This window comes from Chelonia mydas, chromosome 1, assembly GCF_015237465.2.
Source record: "Chelonia mydas isolate rCheMyd1 chromosome 1, rCheMyd1.pri.v2, whole genome shotgun sequence".
NCBI classification, from domain to species: Eukaryota; Metazoa; Chordata; order Testudines; family Cheloniidae; genus Chelonia; species Chelonia mydas.
Genome location: NC_057849.1, coordinates 24,803,432 through 24,817,977, shown reverse-complemented (window position 1 = coordinate 24,817,977; position 14,546 = coordinate 24,803,432). Strand labels below are relative to the sequence as shown.

The 14,546-nt window shown below is 48.2% G+C and overlaps 1 protein-coding gene across 1 annotated transcript in view; it reads left to right on the top strand.

Moving 5' to 3' along the window:
* The window catches only part of NOX4 (NADPH oxidase 4), a 158,481-nt gene that overhangs the window by 130,109 nt on the left and 13,826 nt on the right, over positions 1–14,546 (top strand). Inside the window, exon 14 of the mRNA XM_007063128.4 lies at positions 11,705–11,824. Within this exon, the coding sequence (XP_007063190.3) occupies positions 11,705–11,824 (120 nt within the window). The remainder of the gene's footprint in view (positions 1–11,704; positions 11,825–14,546) is intronic.

Here is a 14,546-nt window from a genome sequence, read left to right as displayed (position 1 = left end):
ATAAGAGTGGAGTAAGATTGCATTTGTCAAGGCCAGGGAAAAGGATGCTGCAGTAGTTGAGAAGTGAGATGATGAGGGCCTGGGTGATAGTTGTAGCTGTATGGATGGATAGGAAAGGCCATATCTTAGAGATGTTCTGCGCTTTTTACTCAAGTGTGTCCAAGTCCTCTACAAATGTTAGTTAAGGAACGTTTCTCTGCTGAGTGTGAAGCACCTGGAATGAGAATCAACACCTCCAAATTGGACGTCATGTTCCTCTCCTGGAAGAAAGGCCGCTCTCTCAAGGTGAGGGGGGGACCAGCTGCCCTTAGTGGAAGAGTTCAAGTATCTAGGACTCTTGTTCACGAGGCAGGTGGGAGCGTGAGATCAACCAGAAGCTTGGTGTGGCGGCAGCAGGGATGCTGGTGCTGTACCAATCTGTGGTGGTGTAGTGGGAGCTGAGTTCTCGGATGAAGCTCTTGGTTTACAGGTCTCTCTACATCCCCATCCTCACCTGTGGTCATGAACTTTGGGTAATGACTGAAAGGACAAGATCGCAGGCACAAGTGGTGGAAATGAGGTTTCTCCGCAGGGTGGCTGGGTTTACTCTCCGAGACAGGGTGAGGGACTCAGCAATGCAGGAGGGCCTCGGAGTAGAGCTCCTACTCCTTGGATCGAGAGGAGCCAGCTGAGGTGGTTCAGGCATCTGATAAGGATGCTTCCCTGGGAGGCTTCTCTTGGAACTCTACCAGGCACATCCCACTGGGTGGAGGCCCCGAGACTGACCCAGGACACACTGGAGGGATCTCCCAGCTGGCCTGGGAATGCCTGGGAATCCCCCAGGAGGAGCTGGAACCTGTTGCGGAGGAAAAGGAGGTCCGGTCCTCCCTACTCTCCATGCTGCCACCATGACCCTCACCAGGAAAAGCGTCATAAAGGAAAAAGAAGAAGAATCATCATCCCTGTGAGGCAGGTAAGTATTGGTCTAGCAGATTACAAAGGGAGGGACTAAAACCTACACATTTCTATTTATTTAGACTTAATCCAAAGCCTATTGAAGTGAGTGTGAGTCCATTCATTGGCATAAATGGGCTCTGGGTCAGGTAGCTAGGGTACCAAGTCTCATTTCCTTGGGTGGAATCCTGTCCACACTCAAGTCAATAGGAGTTTTGCCTCTGACTTATGTGGGGCTAGGATTTCACCTTTGGTGTTTTACAAAACTTAAATAACATTCAATACTCAGATTCCAACTGTTTTTCTTCAAGATACAAATTCTGATACTACCTTAATCAGAATACTATATGAACTCTTAAATGAACTCCGTTATCCAGTTTATTGCTCCATTAACATCACTCGTGGTCCCCCTAACTTCTCCCCAAAGCCTTGAAAAAAGGCAAGACCTAGCAGCAGCATTTGCAGTTGTTTAGTGAATACAACAGAGGTGTTCTACTTTTACAGAGTTCATACACGCTCCCAGTTTCTTTGAGGGTTTTTTTTTTAATATATATGTATACACCATGCCATGATTCTTCCTGTGGCACATTTTTTCCCCTGCGCTTCCCCTCTGCGGTGTTTTGAGATGTTGTGCTAAAATAATTGAGAGCAGCCCTTAAGCCTGAAAATTAATAAATGTGAAAAATGGGACTTCATTTGAATTGCTTTGCTAGGGGGAGTTAATAAAACTTTATTAAGATTGTAATCCCTTTATACATTTTAAATTAATGATGCTTTTAAATAAAAACTTCTCAGTAACAGGATGCATCTGGGACTAAGCTCAAGACAAGAAGTCAAATCAACTCCCTTTGGCTTGGCTGTCTTAATAGAACACGGTTAGGTTTCATTTGTGGCCATGCCGGGTTTTATGCAAAATTTCTCATTACTGTCAGTTGAGTGGGGGGAAGTGTTGACAGGACGTAAAAGATACATAAGACTCTCCATATGTTTGTGAATTTGAATCATTAGTCAGTTCAGTAAGCCCCTGATCCTTCGGCATGGGAGTTTTTCCATTGACTTGAATGGAAGCAGGTTCCAGCTCTAATTGATCATGTATGCAGCTTTGCTTTTACTCCTTTTAGAATTCTCTAATAAAGCCTGATGTTTATGACCCTAATTCAGGAAAGCAGCACATCTGCATATACTTAATTTTAAGCATATTCTTAAGTGCTTTGTATAATAGGCATAGTATTCACCACTTGCTTACGTAATTTGCGGATTCTGAGTCCAATTCTGCAAGGTTTTGAGCAGCTTCAACTCCCACTGACATCACTGGGATTTCAGGGCATTCAGTATTTCCAGGAATTGTTTAGTCCTTTGTAGCATCAGGCCATCGTACATTGCCCTTGATTTTAGACCATCTGAAGCAGATCTTTGTACAAGCCTGCTGAGGTGCTGCAATGTGGTGTGAAGCTATTCTCAGAAAGGATGCCAGGCCATCATTTTTGAAGTCCAATTTGCCTGATTTGCTTTTGGTTTTTCATGATTTTGGCCATGACTCTATATATTCAAGGAAGAACCAAAAACCTTGTAGTAGAAAGAAAAAGAAAATTGTAAAAAATGCAAGACAAGTGTTTGTTCTGTGCTTGTATCACTATCATCTTGGCTGTGGTCTTGTTAGACTCACAAGCTAAGCAGCATCTGGCTAGGTTAATACAAGGATGAGAAACATCCAAGGAATGCCTATGGGCTGCAGGAATTGGTCCTAGTAATTCAGTACAGATTTTTTTTCTCCCCACCAATACCCCAGAATTAGACCTCAACTGTCTTAGGTATTACTTTGCTGTTGGAAGTGCCAGTTTACAGATGAGATGTACATCTGAGAGGCATACTATTTGTCATTAAAGTGTCTGTGGCAATTTTCTCTAAGGGTAAGTCTACACTGCAATGTAAGCCCAGGGTTTGAATTCAGGTTCAAGCCTAACCCCCTTTCTATCTATGCACAAATGGTGCTAACCCAGGGTTCAAGCCATATTGCTTTGCAATGTAGACACAGCCCCACTGGACCTGGGAGTCCACCAAAAATATTCCAGAACCCCATGGGCTGACTTTCTTTGTCCTCTGGACAATCAAGTTTGGTGAACAGTCCAGTTTTTCCTGACTGCATCATGAACAAAGGGCTAGAGCAGCCACATTTTGGTGGGGTGCTAGGTAAGCTGGATGTGAGTGTTTGGCCTCAGGCCCACATAATGTGGTGCAGAGGCTGGAGCGCCAGGTTGGGACCCAGGTTCAACAATTCCTAGCCTGGGGTTACAAATGAGGGTAGATGTTCAAGCCCTAGGTTAACAAATCCAAAGTCTGCTCATTTGAGTTTGACTAACCCTGGGCTTACATTGCAGTCTAGGTATACTTTAGAGGTCTCAGGTCCAAATCCCAGTTTGATTAATTACAGTCTGGCTATCTACATTCCCACTGCTATTTCATTTAGGTAACAGATGCTTCTTTACCATCTCTATTAAATGGCTATGCAGTGTTGCAGTGGTCTGCTGTATTCCACTCGAGAAGTGGCATCAGTTCAGTAATGAGTGACGTTACCCATTTATATAGTTTATATATCAATTTGGTACATTTATTAACTAGAGAAAAATGTAACATATTTTATGAAAAGATAGAAACAAAGTCCTATTTTTACAAGATGCATGCACACATCCTGGTAAATTTCTTCCCCAGCCTGGAAATGAAGTTCTTCTTTGAGTGCTTGTTCATGTCCATTCCACATTGGGTGTGCGCACGCCGCGTGCACAAGTGTCTGAAATTTTTTCCCTTAGCAGCTCCCGGCAGGCCCCCCAAGTGGCGCCACTGCGCCGTGCATATATACCCTGCCGGCCCCACCCCCTCCAGTTCCTTCTTACCATCCGTGGCAGCGCTGGAACAACCTCTCTCTCTCGTTCTCTCTCACAGAAGAGCAGTCCCTTAGCCTTAGAGTAGCTGTTATCAGTTCGTTTATGTCAAGGTTCCTCCCCCACTCTGAACTCTAGGGTACAGATGTGGGGACCTGCATGAAAACCTCCTAAGCTTACTTTTACCAGCTTAGGTTAAAACTTCCCCAAGGCACAAATTAATTTTATCTTTTTTCCTTGGAATAACCACTGCCACCACCAAACTCTAACTGGGTTTACTGGGAAATGTAGTTTGGACACGTCGGTTCCCCCCAAAATCCTCCCAACCCTGGCACCTCACTTCCTGGGAAAGGTTTGGTAAAAATCCTCACCAATTTGCATAGGTGACCACAGACCCAAACCCTTGGATCTGAGAACAATGAAAAAGCATTCAGTTTTCTTACAAGAAGACTTTTAATAGAAATAGAAGTAAATAGGAGTAAAGGAATCACCCCTGTAAAATCAGGATGGTAGGTACCTTACAGGGTAATTAGATTCAAAACATAGAGAATCCCTCTAGGCAAAAACTTAAGTTACAAAAAAAGACACACAGACAGAAATAGTCATTCTATTCAGCACAATTCTTTTCTCAGCCATTTAAAGAAATCATAATCTAACACATACCTAGCTAGATTACTTACTAAAAGTTCTAAGACTCCATTCCTGGTCTATCCCCGGCAAAGCAGCATACCAACAGAGAGACACAGACCCTTTGTTTCTCTCCCTCCTCCCAGCTTTTGAAAGTATCTTGTCTCCTCATTGGTCATTTTGGTCAGGTGCCAGCGAGGTTACCTTTAGCTTCTTAACCCTTTACAGGTGAGAGGATTTTTCCTCTGGCCAGGAGGGATTTTAAAGGGGTTTACCCTTCCCTTTATATTTATGACAGTTTACATACAGATTGTGGACACTTAAGTCATTAGGTGCTTGGAGGCCTCCAGCACCTGCCCCGGGCCACGGAGCATGCCGCAGGCCCATGGCTTCAAGGCTTGCGCCACATGCCGCAAACCTATGCCAGTTAGTGACCCCCACAACTCGTGTCTACGTTGCCTGGGGGACGGACATCAAACTGAATGGTGTAGGATTTGCAAGGCGTTTAAGCCAAGGACAAGGAAAGAAAGAGACTTTCGCCTAAAGCAGCTGTTGATGGAGGCGTCATTGCAGCCACCGGGCCCGGAGCACCCGACGCAGGCTTAGGTTTCCTCGGTGCATAGTGCCCCGGAGCCGTCAAGAGACCCGGCACCGGCTAAGCACCGTAAACTGTCGGCCCCGGAGCGCCAGGCTAGGCGCCAGCACCGCTTGTCCTCCCCGGTGCAGCCTAAAGGAAGGCGTGGTCGTTCCCCGCACAGGAGGCTGGCGCCTCCCAAGGCCCCGAGCGCCGATAAGAGCAGGAAGGCCGCGGTACCGGCGCTGACACAGGCAGTCCCGGCAGCACAAGCCCCACCGAGGCCAGACCTAAGTGAGCTCAGTGCCGTCGATGGGCTCCAGGGCATAACGGATCAGCCCTCTACGCCTGGCACCTTTGAGGCTGCAAAGGACCTCATTGAGCCGGCGGCGGCGAGCCCCCTCCCGTATGGGGAGAACCCTCCGGCACCCATGCCTCGGGAGCCGTCGAGGAGTAAGCCGGCAATGGTGTGCTGCTCGAGGACACCGTCCTGGCCCCGCTTCCAGAGTTGGTCCCGGTCGAGCTCTGACTCTGTGGACTCACACTTGCCAGTGTCCCAGAAGGAGGTTGCGGCACTGGCAGTGGGTCGACGCGAAGAAGCACCAGAAAGGGCACACCGCTCTCCGGCACCGCGCAGAGACCGGCACCGGGAGGAGTTGAGACGGCCCTCGCCAGAGGACTCCCGCAGACGGTCCCGGTCCAGGGAACGCTGGCACTGATCCCGGTCCCGATGCCAGTCCCGGTCCCGAGGATACCAGTACCGCTCCCAGTCCCGCTCAGCCAGGAGCAGCTCGTTCTCCCGGCGGCGCAGATCGTTGGCATCGCCATGGCCTTCGCGATCGGCATCACAGTCCGGCGTCGGCTCTGGCCACTATAGCTACCTGCACTGGGGCCCGGACAGCAGGGACCCTCAGGGGAGCTGGCAACCTCAATGGGGGCTGCCAGGCCATTGGCCCTTCTGGACCGCTTGGGCCTATCAGGAGCGCCAAGGGGCCCCGTCCAGGGCAAGTTACTCGGTGCAGCGGTCCCGGTCCCCTCACTGACACCAGGCGGTGCCAGAGGTAACAGTATCCAGGCCTCCAGCATCCCCCCCAGCATAGACCGGAGAGTCCAGCACCAAGCTCGTTCACGTCCCATGGACTCCCGCCCCGGCCTGAGCCGGAGGCCCCTACCATGGAAGATGGGGAGCAGGAGGACCAACCAGAGGGGGTTGAGCAGCAGCTAACCTCCTCATCTTCCCCCAATGAGGCGTTGGCGGGTACAGAGGTGTCCGGTCCTCCGCTGATAAACCATAGAGCCCACCAGGAATTGCTGCGCAGGGTCGCCCAAAATTTGGGGTTGCCGGCCGAGGAGACGGTTGAGCAGGAGGACCCCCTGGTGGACATTTTGAGCCCCAAAAGTCCATCCAGCATAGCGCTCCCACTCATTAAGACCATTCAGTCCAACTATAAGACTGTATGGCAGACTCCAGCCTCCAGCGCTCCAACGGCTAAAGGAGTGGAGCATAAATACTTCGCCCCATCTAAGGGCTATGAGTTCCTGTTCTGTCATCCGAGTCCATGCTCCCTAGTGGTTTCAGCGGTAAACGAAAGGCAGCGCTATGGACAGCAGGCCCCAGCCCCTAAGGCCAAGGAGGCAAAACGCCTGGACCTTTTTGGCAGAAAGGTGTACTCATCTGGGGGCCTTCAGTTGAGGATTGTGAACCAGCAGGCCATCTTCAACAGGCACAATTTCAACTCCTGGGCGGTGATGGGGAAGTTTAAGGACAACCTTCCACAAGGTTCCCAACAGGAGTTCACGGCCCTGGTGGACGAGGGCAAGGGAGTAGCCAAGACCTCTCTCCAGGCCTCCCTAGATTCGGCAGACACGGCAGCTAGAACAGTCCCGTCAGGCGTGGTCATGAGGCGCTCAGCGTGGCTCCAGGAATCAGGCCTTCCCCCCGAGGTCCAGAATACACTCCAGGACCTCCCCTTCGAAGGGTCTGGGCTCTTTTCAGACCAGACAGATGCAAGGCTGCATAGCCTCAAGGACTCGCGAGCTATGCTCAAGTCGCTGGGTATGCACACCCCGGCGACCCAGAGGAAGCCCTTTAAGCCGGAGCCTCCCCCTCAACGCCAGTACCAGCCTCACCATAGGCATGAGTCTTACCGTAGGCGAGGCAGGGATAACAGGCGATGGCACAACAACAATAATAATAATGCACCAGGCCAGAACCAAGGCCAGCACAAACCCCAGCCGGGCACTAAGCCAGGCTTTTGAAGGTGCGCTCGAGGACAGTGTACCAGACCAGTCACCAGATCCATCCCTTTATTTCCTGGACCACCTGTTCTGTTTCTCCCGTGTGTGGTCCACCATTACATCAGACCATTGGGTCTTACACACAGTGCGGAACAGGTACTCGCTGCAGTTCGCCTCTCTCCCTCTCTCCGCCCCCCGCCCCCCCCCGCCTTCCCCGTCCCTCTTCAGGGACCCCTCTCACAAGCATCTCCTAGAGAAGGAAGTCCGCTCGCTGCTAGAGGCGGGGGCGGTAGAGGCGGTGCCACACGGCCTAAGGGGAAAGGGGTTCTACTCCCAGTACTTCCTCATCTCCAAGACCAAAGGGAGCCTTTGCCCCATCCTAGACCTGCGCGGGCTCAACAAATTCCTGGTCAAGGCCCGGTTCTGCATGGTCTCTCTGGGCACCATCATCCCTTCCCTGGATCCGGGGGACTGGTACGCCTCCCTCAACGTGAAGGACGCATACTTTCATATTGCCATCTTCCCAGCACATCGGCGGTTCCTACGCTTCACCGTGGGCCAAGAACGTTACCAGTTTGCGGTTCTCCCGTTCGGTCTATCCGCGGCCCCAAGGATGTTCACGAAGTGCATGGCGGTGGTGGCGGCCTTCTTACGGAGGCAGAGAATCTGGGTGTACCCGTACCTCGACGACTAGTCCTAGTGGGCCGATCCGAGGCGGAGGTGCGGGGCCATGTGGAGGTGGCCATGAGATTGTTCCACAAGCTGGGGCTCCTGGTCAACGTCCCCAAGTCCATGCTCGTACCCACGCAGAGGGTGGAATTCATAGGGGCAGTCCTGGACGCGGTGCAGGCCAGGGCAGACCTTCCGGTATCCCGATTCCGGCCTATCCAACAAGCGGTGGCCTCCCTGCGCCAGTTTCCAATGACAACGGCCAGGTGCACAGGGACAGGGCTGCGGTGATCCTCATCGCCCCAGCCTGGGCCCGCCAGCACTGGTACACATCACTCCTAGAGCTGTCGGTGGAGGCCCCGGTAGTCCTGCCATCCAGGGTTCTCGGGGGGCTCGGTGTTTTCCCACCCAATGGTGGGATTGTTCCTTAAAGGGTTGGAGAGGGTGTTCCCGTCCTCCTCCCCCCCCCAGTCCCTCCATGGAACCTTAACCTGGTCCTTTCTAAACTCATGGGACCCCCTTTCAAGTCCCTCGCTACCTGTTCTCTCCTCCACCTTTCCCTGGAAGGTGGCATTTCTGGTTGCCATTACCTCGGCCAGAAGTTGTGTCCGAACTGAGGGCCCTCACCTCTGAGCCACCGTATACAGTATTTCACAAGGACAAGGTGCAGCTCCGGCTGTACCCCAAGTTCCTCCCTAAGGTGGTCTCCCAATTCCATTTGGGCCAGGACATTTGTCTGCCGGTGTTCTTCCCGAAACCCCATACGGACCCGAGTCACCGCAGCTTGCACACCCTGGATGTGCGTCGAGCACTGGTGTTCTATTTGGAGCGCACCAAGCCCTCTCGCAAATCCGCGCAGCTGTTTGTGGCTGTGGCCAAGAGGATAAAAGGCCTCCCAGCGTCGGCACAGCGGATTTCGTCTTTGATTACAAGCTGCATCCGGGCGTGCTATGAGCTCGCAGGTGTTCCGGCCCCGGCGGTCATGGCCCACTCGACCAGGGCGCATGTGACTTCCACAGCGTTCCTGGCACAGGTCCCGATCCCGGAGATCTGCAGAGCAGCCACCTGGTCCTCGGTGCACTTCACGACCCACTATGTGGTCAACCAGCAGGCCAGAGAGGACGCAGCAGTTGGCAGAGCGCTCCTCCGAGCAGTTGTTCCGTGACTCCTACCCTCCTCCAGAGGTAAGCTTGTAATTCACCTAATATGGAATGGACGTGAACAAGCACTCGAAGAAGAAGAAACGGTTACTTACTTTCTCGTATCTGTTGTTCTTTGAGATGTGTTGTTCACGTCCATTCCACCACCCACCCTCCTACCCCTCTGTCGGAGTCACTGGCAAGAAGGAACTGCAGGGGGTCAGGCCGGCAGGGGTATATAAGCACGGCGCAGTGGCGCCACTCGGGGGGCCCGCCGGCCCGAGGGGAGCTGCTAAGGGAAAAAGTTTCCGACGCTCATGCACGCGGCATGCGCACACCCAATGTGGAATGGACGTGAACAACACATCTCGAAGAACAACAGTTACGCGAAAGTAAGTAACCATTTTTTATCTGTCCATATTTCTACCTAATCTGTTTTTTGCCATGCTCATCACTGTGCTGTCTGGGGACCTGCTTTGACTAGCACTGGGATTTCATAAAGGTATTTATGATGTCATTAATAGGATCAATAATGTAATAGCCCCAAGACTTTAAAAAAGAAATCTAGCCAGGTTATAGAAGGATCAGTTGCTAATTTGAGAAGATTCAACCAGGTAAAGAGGGGAGGTTGGCAGTACTTCTGATATTGTTGCACCTTTGTTTTGTGCAATGGCAAAAGCAATTATGGAGGTATAATGAGAGGCATATATGAGGGTAAATGAAACACTAAACATTATAAATGGTGAATTCTGGGGTATGGAGAGAAATTATAGAACTTTACTGAAAATGATGAAATTAAACATTTAATACGTTGGTTTCATTTTGCATGCAAATGCACTAAAAATCAATCACATCAAACTAATAGTTTTCACAGTCACTTTTAATATTAAGGTTCCATTCATAAATGGTTTTTAAATGATTAATAAATGATGAATAGCTGCTATAAGCATGTCAGAGAGATGCATAGTAGGGGTCATATGCACTTCACTAGAAGATGTTATAGATGTTTACAACCTATGGGTATAAGCTACCTGTTGACTTTGGGGATTTAATAACTATAACAACTGAGTAACCATTAAAATAGCTAGGAATTATCTAATAACACTTTATAAACTATTTTTAAATGGGACCTCAGTATAAAGTCTGACCAGTCTGGGGTAGAATGTTTGTTCTGGGACAAATAAGGTAACCTTTTTTCCTAAATCATTGTCATATGAATAATATATTTAGCTGAACACCCAGATGCTGCCTATATGGGATATTCTGGGACTATTGGGGCTCAATTCTCCACTACCTTTACACCTGAGCCCATCAAAATGGTGGTGTTTTATGCTTGCTTTGCACAAGTGTAAATAGCTACAGCAAGTGTAATGCAATGGAGAAACAGAGTCCTAGCTCTTTTTTGTGTAAGTCCATCTATTCTGATACTTAGTACTTCTGGTTTCAGAGTAGCAGCTGTGTTAGTCTGTATCCGCAAAAAGAACAGGAGTACTTGTGGCACCTTAGAGATTAACAAATTTATTTGAGCATAAGCTCACGAAAGCTTATGCTCAAATAAATTTATTAGTCTCTAATCTCTAAGGTGCCACAAGTACTCCTTTTCTTAGTACTTCTGGTTAAAACTGCATCAAATCCTTACTATATTAATAAAAAGATAACCTTGATTTATGTGAAATTGTTCAACACATTTTATAGAGTTGTCTATAATTGTTCTAATGACTGGGGCTGGGATTTTCAAAGTTGCCTCTGAGAATTAGAGGTAACATTTTTAAAAATGCCAAAATCCCATTTCAGAAGTGATTTAGTGGCTTAGGCACGTACGTTCCATTGACTTTTGATGAGACTTAGCTTCTCAGTGCTTCAGTGACTTTTGAAAATGAGACTTAGGCTCCCAATCACATAGGCACTTTTGAAAATGTTACCCTAAGTGAAGACTTCCTATTGAAATTCCCTTTTTATTTTATTTTTTAAAATGGAAATGCTAGAGGTATCACACCCTGTTGCCATTCTTGATCATTCAGTCATCCTTTTATAGTCTGTTACTGTGTCATTTGTGCTAATTTATGCCTCTTCCAGGGCATGAGCAGGAGGTGCAATATCACCCTTATGTTCCCTGGAGTCATTATGCCCATGTAAAGTATAATGGGACATGAGGGGAAGGTTGCAGGGGAGTGGATCTTGGTACACTTATGAAAATGTGGAGTAGGCAGTTTAGCCATCTCAGCCATGCCTGATGTTCAGGAAGCAGGCCTCCTCTGGGACTGCTAGCCTACTGGGCAATGCAAGGCAGTGCTTCTTGCTTTCCGCAGCACGACCAGCCAAGTTGTTACGGTCTCCATTGTAGCAAGGGCAGCCATAGTTTGGCCCTCTCTGTCCACATCGTTGAGAAATGTGCCATCACATGTAATCATGCAGAGTCTCTAGAGATTTGGTATACCTAGGTTTTTGTGCAGTCTTGACCTAGGTTCCTCTCTACAGCTTCCACCACACGCACTTTCCCAGGGAAAGCTTTCATCTTCTGAGTCCCAGAAATAATATTTAACTTAAATTGTTTCTGTATCAGCTTTAAATTCATTGCACCCTTTGTATTGTATTGTATTTTATTGTAATGTGTTTGTTGAAAAGTATTTCTGCTTTTTCTGCAGGCTATACATAGACGGTCCTTTCGGGAGCCCCTCTGAAGAATCCTTGAATTATGAGGTTAGCCTCTGTGTTGCTGGAGGCATTGGAGTAACTCCATTCGCATCAATACTCAACACGCTGCTGTATGTGAGCCTACCCTGTTTAAATCCATTTTCCCAGAGTTACTTCCGTGTTGCATATTGTAAATGTTTCCAGCATGTGCATAACTCCTGTTCATGTAACACTACCCTCCTGTGGAGAGAGGAACAGGGAGGAGGATTGAGATCTGCCATTGAAAATCCCAAATCCGTTCGTGCTGGCTGTTCATGCCCAATGAATGCTGAAAGTGCAATGCTGAAAAAGTACCTTAGGTGGCACAGTGGTACCTAAAGGCGTTATAGACAGAGCTTCCCATCCAGCGACCCGTGAAAACTGAGTTTGAGCTCTGCCAAGTCCATGGGGATATTTGTTTACAATCCCAACCTTTTAATTGGAAAACTCCCCAGTCTGTGTTCGGGCAAGGTCAGGGACAGAGATAACGGGGTGCTGAGAGTCAGAACTGAGGTGCATTTTCCTTGCGTGGGGAAGCTTGAGCTGTATCAGTGTGGTGTATATTTGGCTTCAGTCAAAGCTCTTTGCCTATCATTTTCAAGAACGCTTAAGCTAAGTGTTTTACAGGAACTCAGAGGAGTCAGGCATTCAACTCCCATTGAATTTAAATGGCACTTGGGCACCTAGCTGTCTTAAGCCCCTTTGAAAATCCTAACCTTAATTGCCTCTTTTAAAATTATTATTATTGTTAATTTAAAACATTTTAAAATCCAGTAAGACACAATTTTCAGTGGCTCTCTGTGAGTCACCAGGGCTGTCAAACTTCTCCCAATCCCACTCTTACACAACGGTGAATCTTCATTATTATTTTTATTAGGTGTATCTAGTAGCCCCAGCTCGGGCCAATGCCCCAGTGTGCTAGTCACTGTACAAACAGAGCAAAGACTGTCCCTGGCACAAAGAGTTTACAGTTGAAATAAGCTTACAAAGTGTTTTACAATTCACACATGACACACTTGTTCAGAGATCAGCTGGTAGCTGGAGTAAAATTAAAACCTTTTAAAGCCTGATTTTAAGAGATGCTGAGCTCACTCAGCTCCCCTCAATCTCAGTTGGAGTCATGGGTGCCCAGCGCTTCTGAAAATCAGGCTCTTATGTGGCAGCTCCTGGTGCCTTTGTGCAGCCCTCAAAGAACTAACAGGTTCCCTACACATTTTCATCTCTGAAAGTCCATTGTTCATCTTGGAGCAGGGGACTGGACTAGTTGACCGCTTGAGGTCATGCTCTTTTGAACGGGGAGTACCATTTTCTGAAGCACGTTTTCGTTTCTGCCAAAAGACTGGAGTCCCGATGGATATCCTGACCATTTTCTCCAGGACGGATTATCCCTGACAGTGTTGAGAAAAAACGTCACATATCATAACTATGAGCCAGCAGTAGGAAATGAGACGGCTGTCTCTGTCAGCATATTATTGGAGGCAGTGAGAGGCTTGTACAGACGTTGCCACAGCAGCTTAGTGTCCAGTGAATGTTTTCAATACCAGATAAATAGGATGATTCCAGACAGTGCATGGCGTAGCCCAGCATTACAGTGAACCTTGCGTGTCATGCACTGTAATATTATGCAATAGTAACAGCAAGCAATGTTTTGCTGTTCATATGTAAGGATATCAGCAATACAGAGCACTTGTCCACTCGAGAGGCTGACTGTTGTTTTTTGTCTCATCATAGAAATTGAGATTGGTGGGGTGAAAATGGTAACTCTTGTGTCCAAACTTGAAGGGGTAGGAAGGCAAAGCCCTTTTTGTTAAGGACATGCAGCTGTGGAGGATATCGGGGTGTCCTTCAGGACGAGGATGCAGTCTTTTGTTTTGTGTTTGGTTTTGTTTATTTTGATATTTTCTGAGCAGCTGGGGTCTCCCAGCCTAGATATACCCCACTCAGGTATCTAATAAATGTTGCCTATTTATTATAAATCATGATTGTTTTTTTAAAGAGAGTCAGAAGCTTTTTGGCATGGGTCAGGTGTCTATACATTAATGATTAATTTCAAGTAGTAATATTCAGTAATGTGCGTATCAGTGGACGTGGCATGTCGTACACACATCTTTAGCTGTGGAACGATACTGCACATTTATCATGTCACAGCTTACTGGAGGTAAACCCAACATTGTATGTTTGACGTGCCATTCACTTCACGTGCATGCATGATGCATGCCACAAAACACGACAGATCAACCTCGCATTGATTCAACTTAGCTCATTCCCACTGGCCTGTGTTTGCTCAAGTCAAAAGTCTGAATTGATAAAAGGCGGTCCCAGTGAATCCTCTTGTATATCTTTCAGTTCATTTATGCTGAGACACGTTTATTTTCTTTTATCATTTCAGAATGATGCGCTGGAGTAAATGAATACAGTTTATTGCTTACATACTGTACACAAGATACTGTATTTGTGATCTCACCCCATATGATCAGACCATTACCTTGGTTCTGGTTTCTCCTAGCACAAATGATACGCAAAATAGGGAGAAATAACATTTGTCTGCAGGACAGCATTGTACATGCAGCAGCTGGTGTCAGGACATTAAGGATGCTACACTCCCGCTACAGACACGCAAGGCATGAAGCCCAGGGCAGCCAGCACCTCTCTGCAGGCTATGGATAGTTCACACAAGGGGTCAGAGTCCCCACACCCTGTGTGCCATGGAGTATTTGCTCCACACCTCCTCTGCAGGGCTGCAGTGGAGGGTTTAGGCATATGGAAAGGGACGGTGGCATGTCCATCAGTTACACAGATGCATTAGCAAAATGG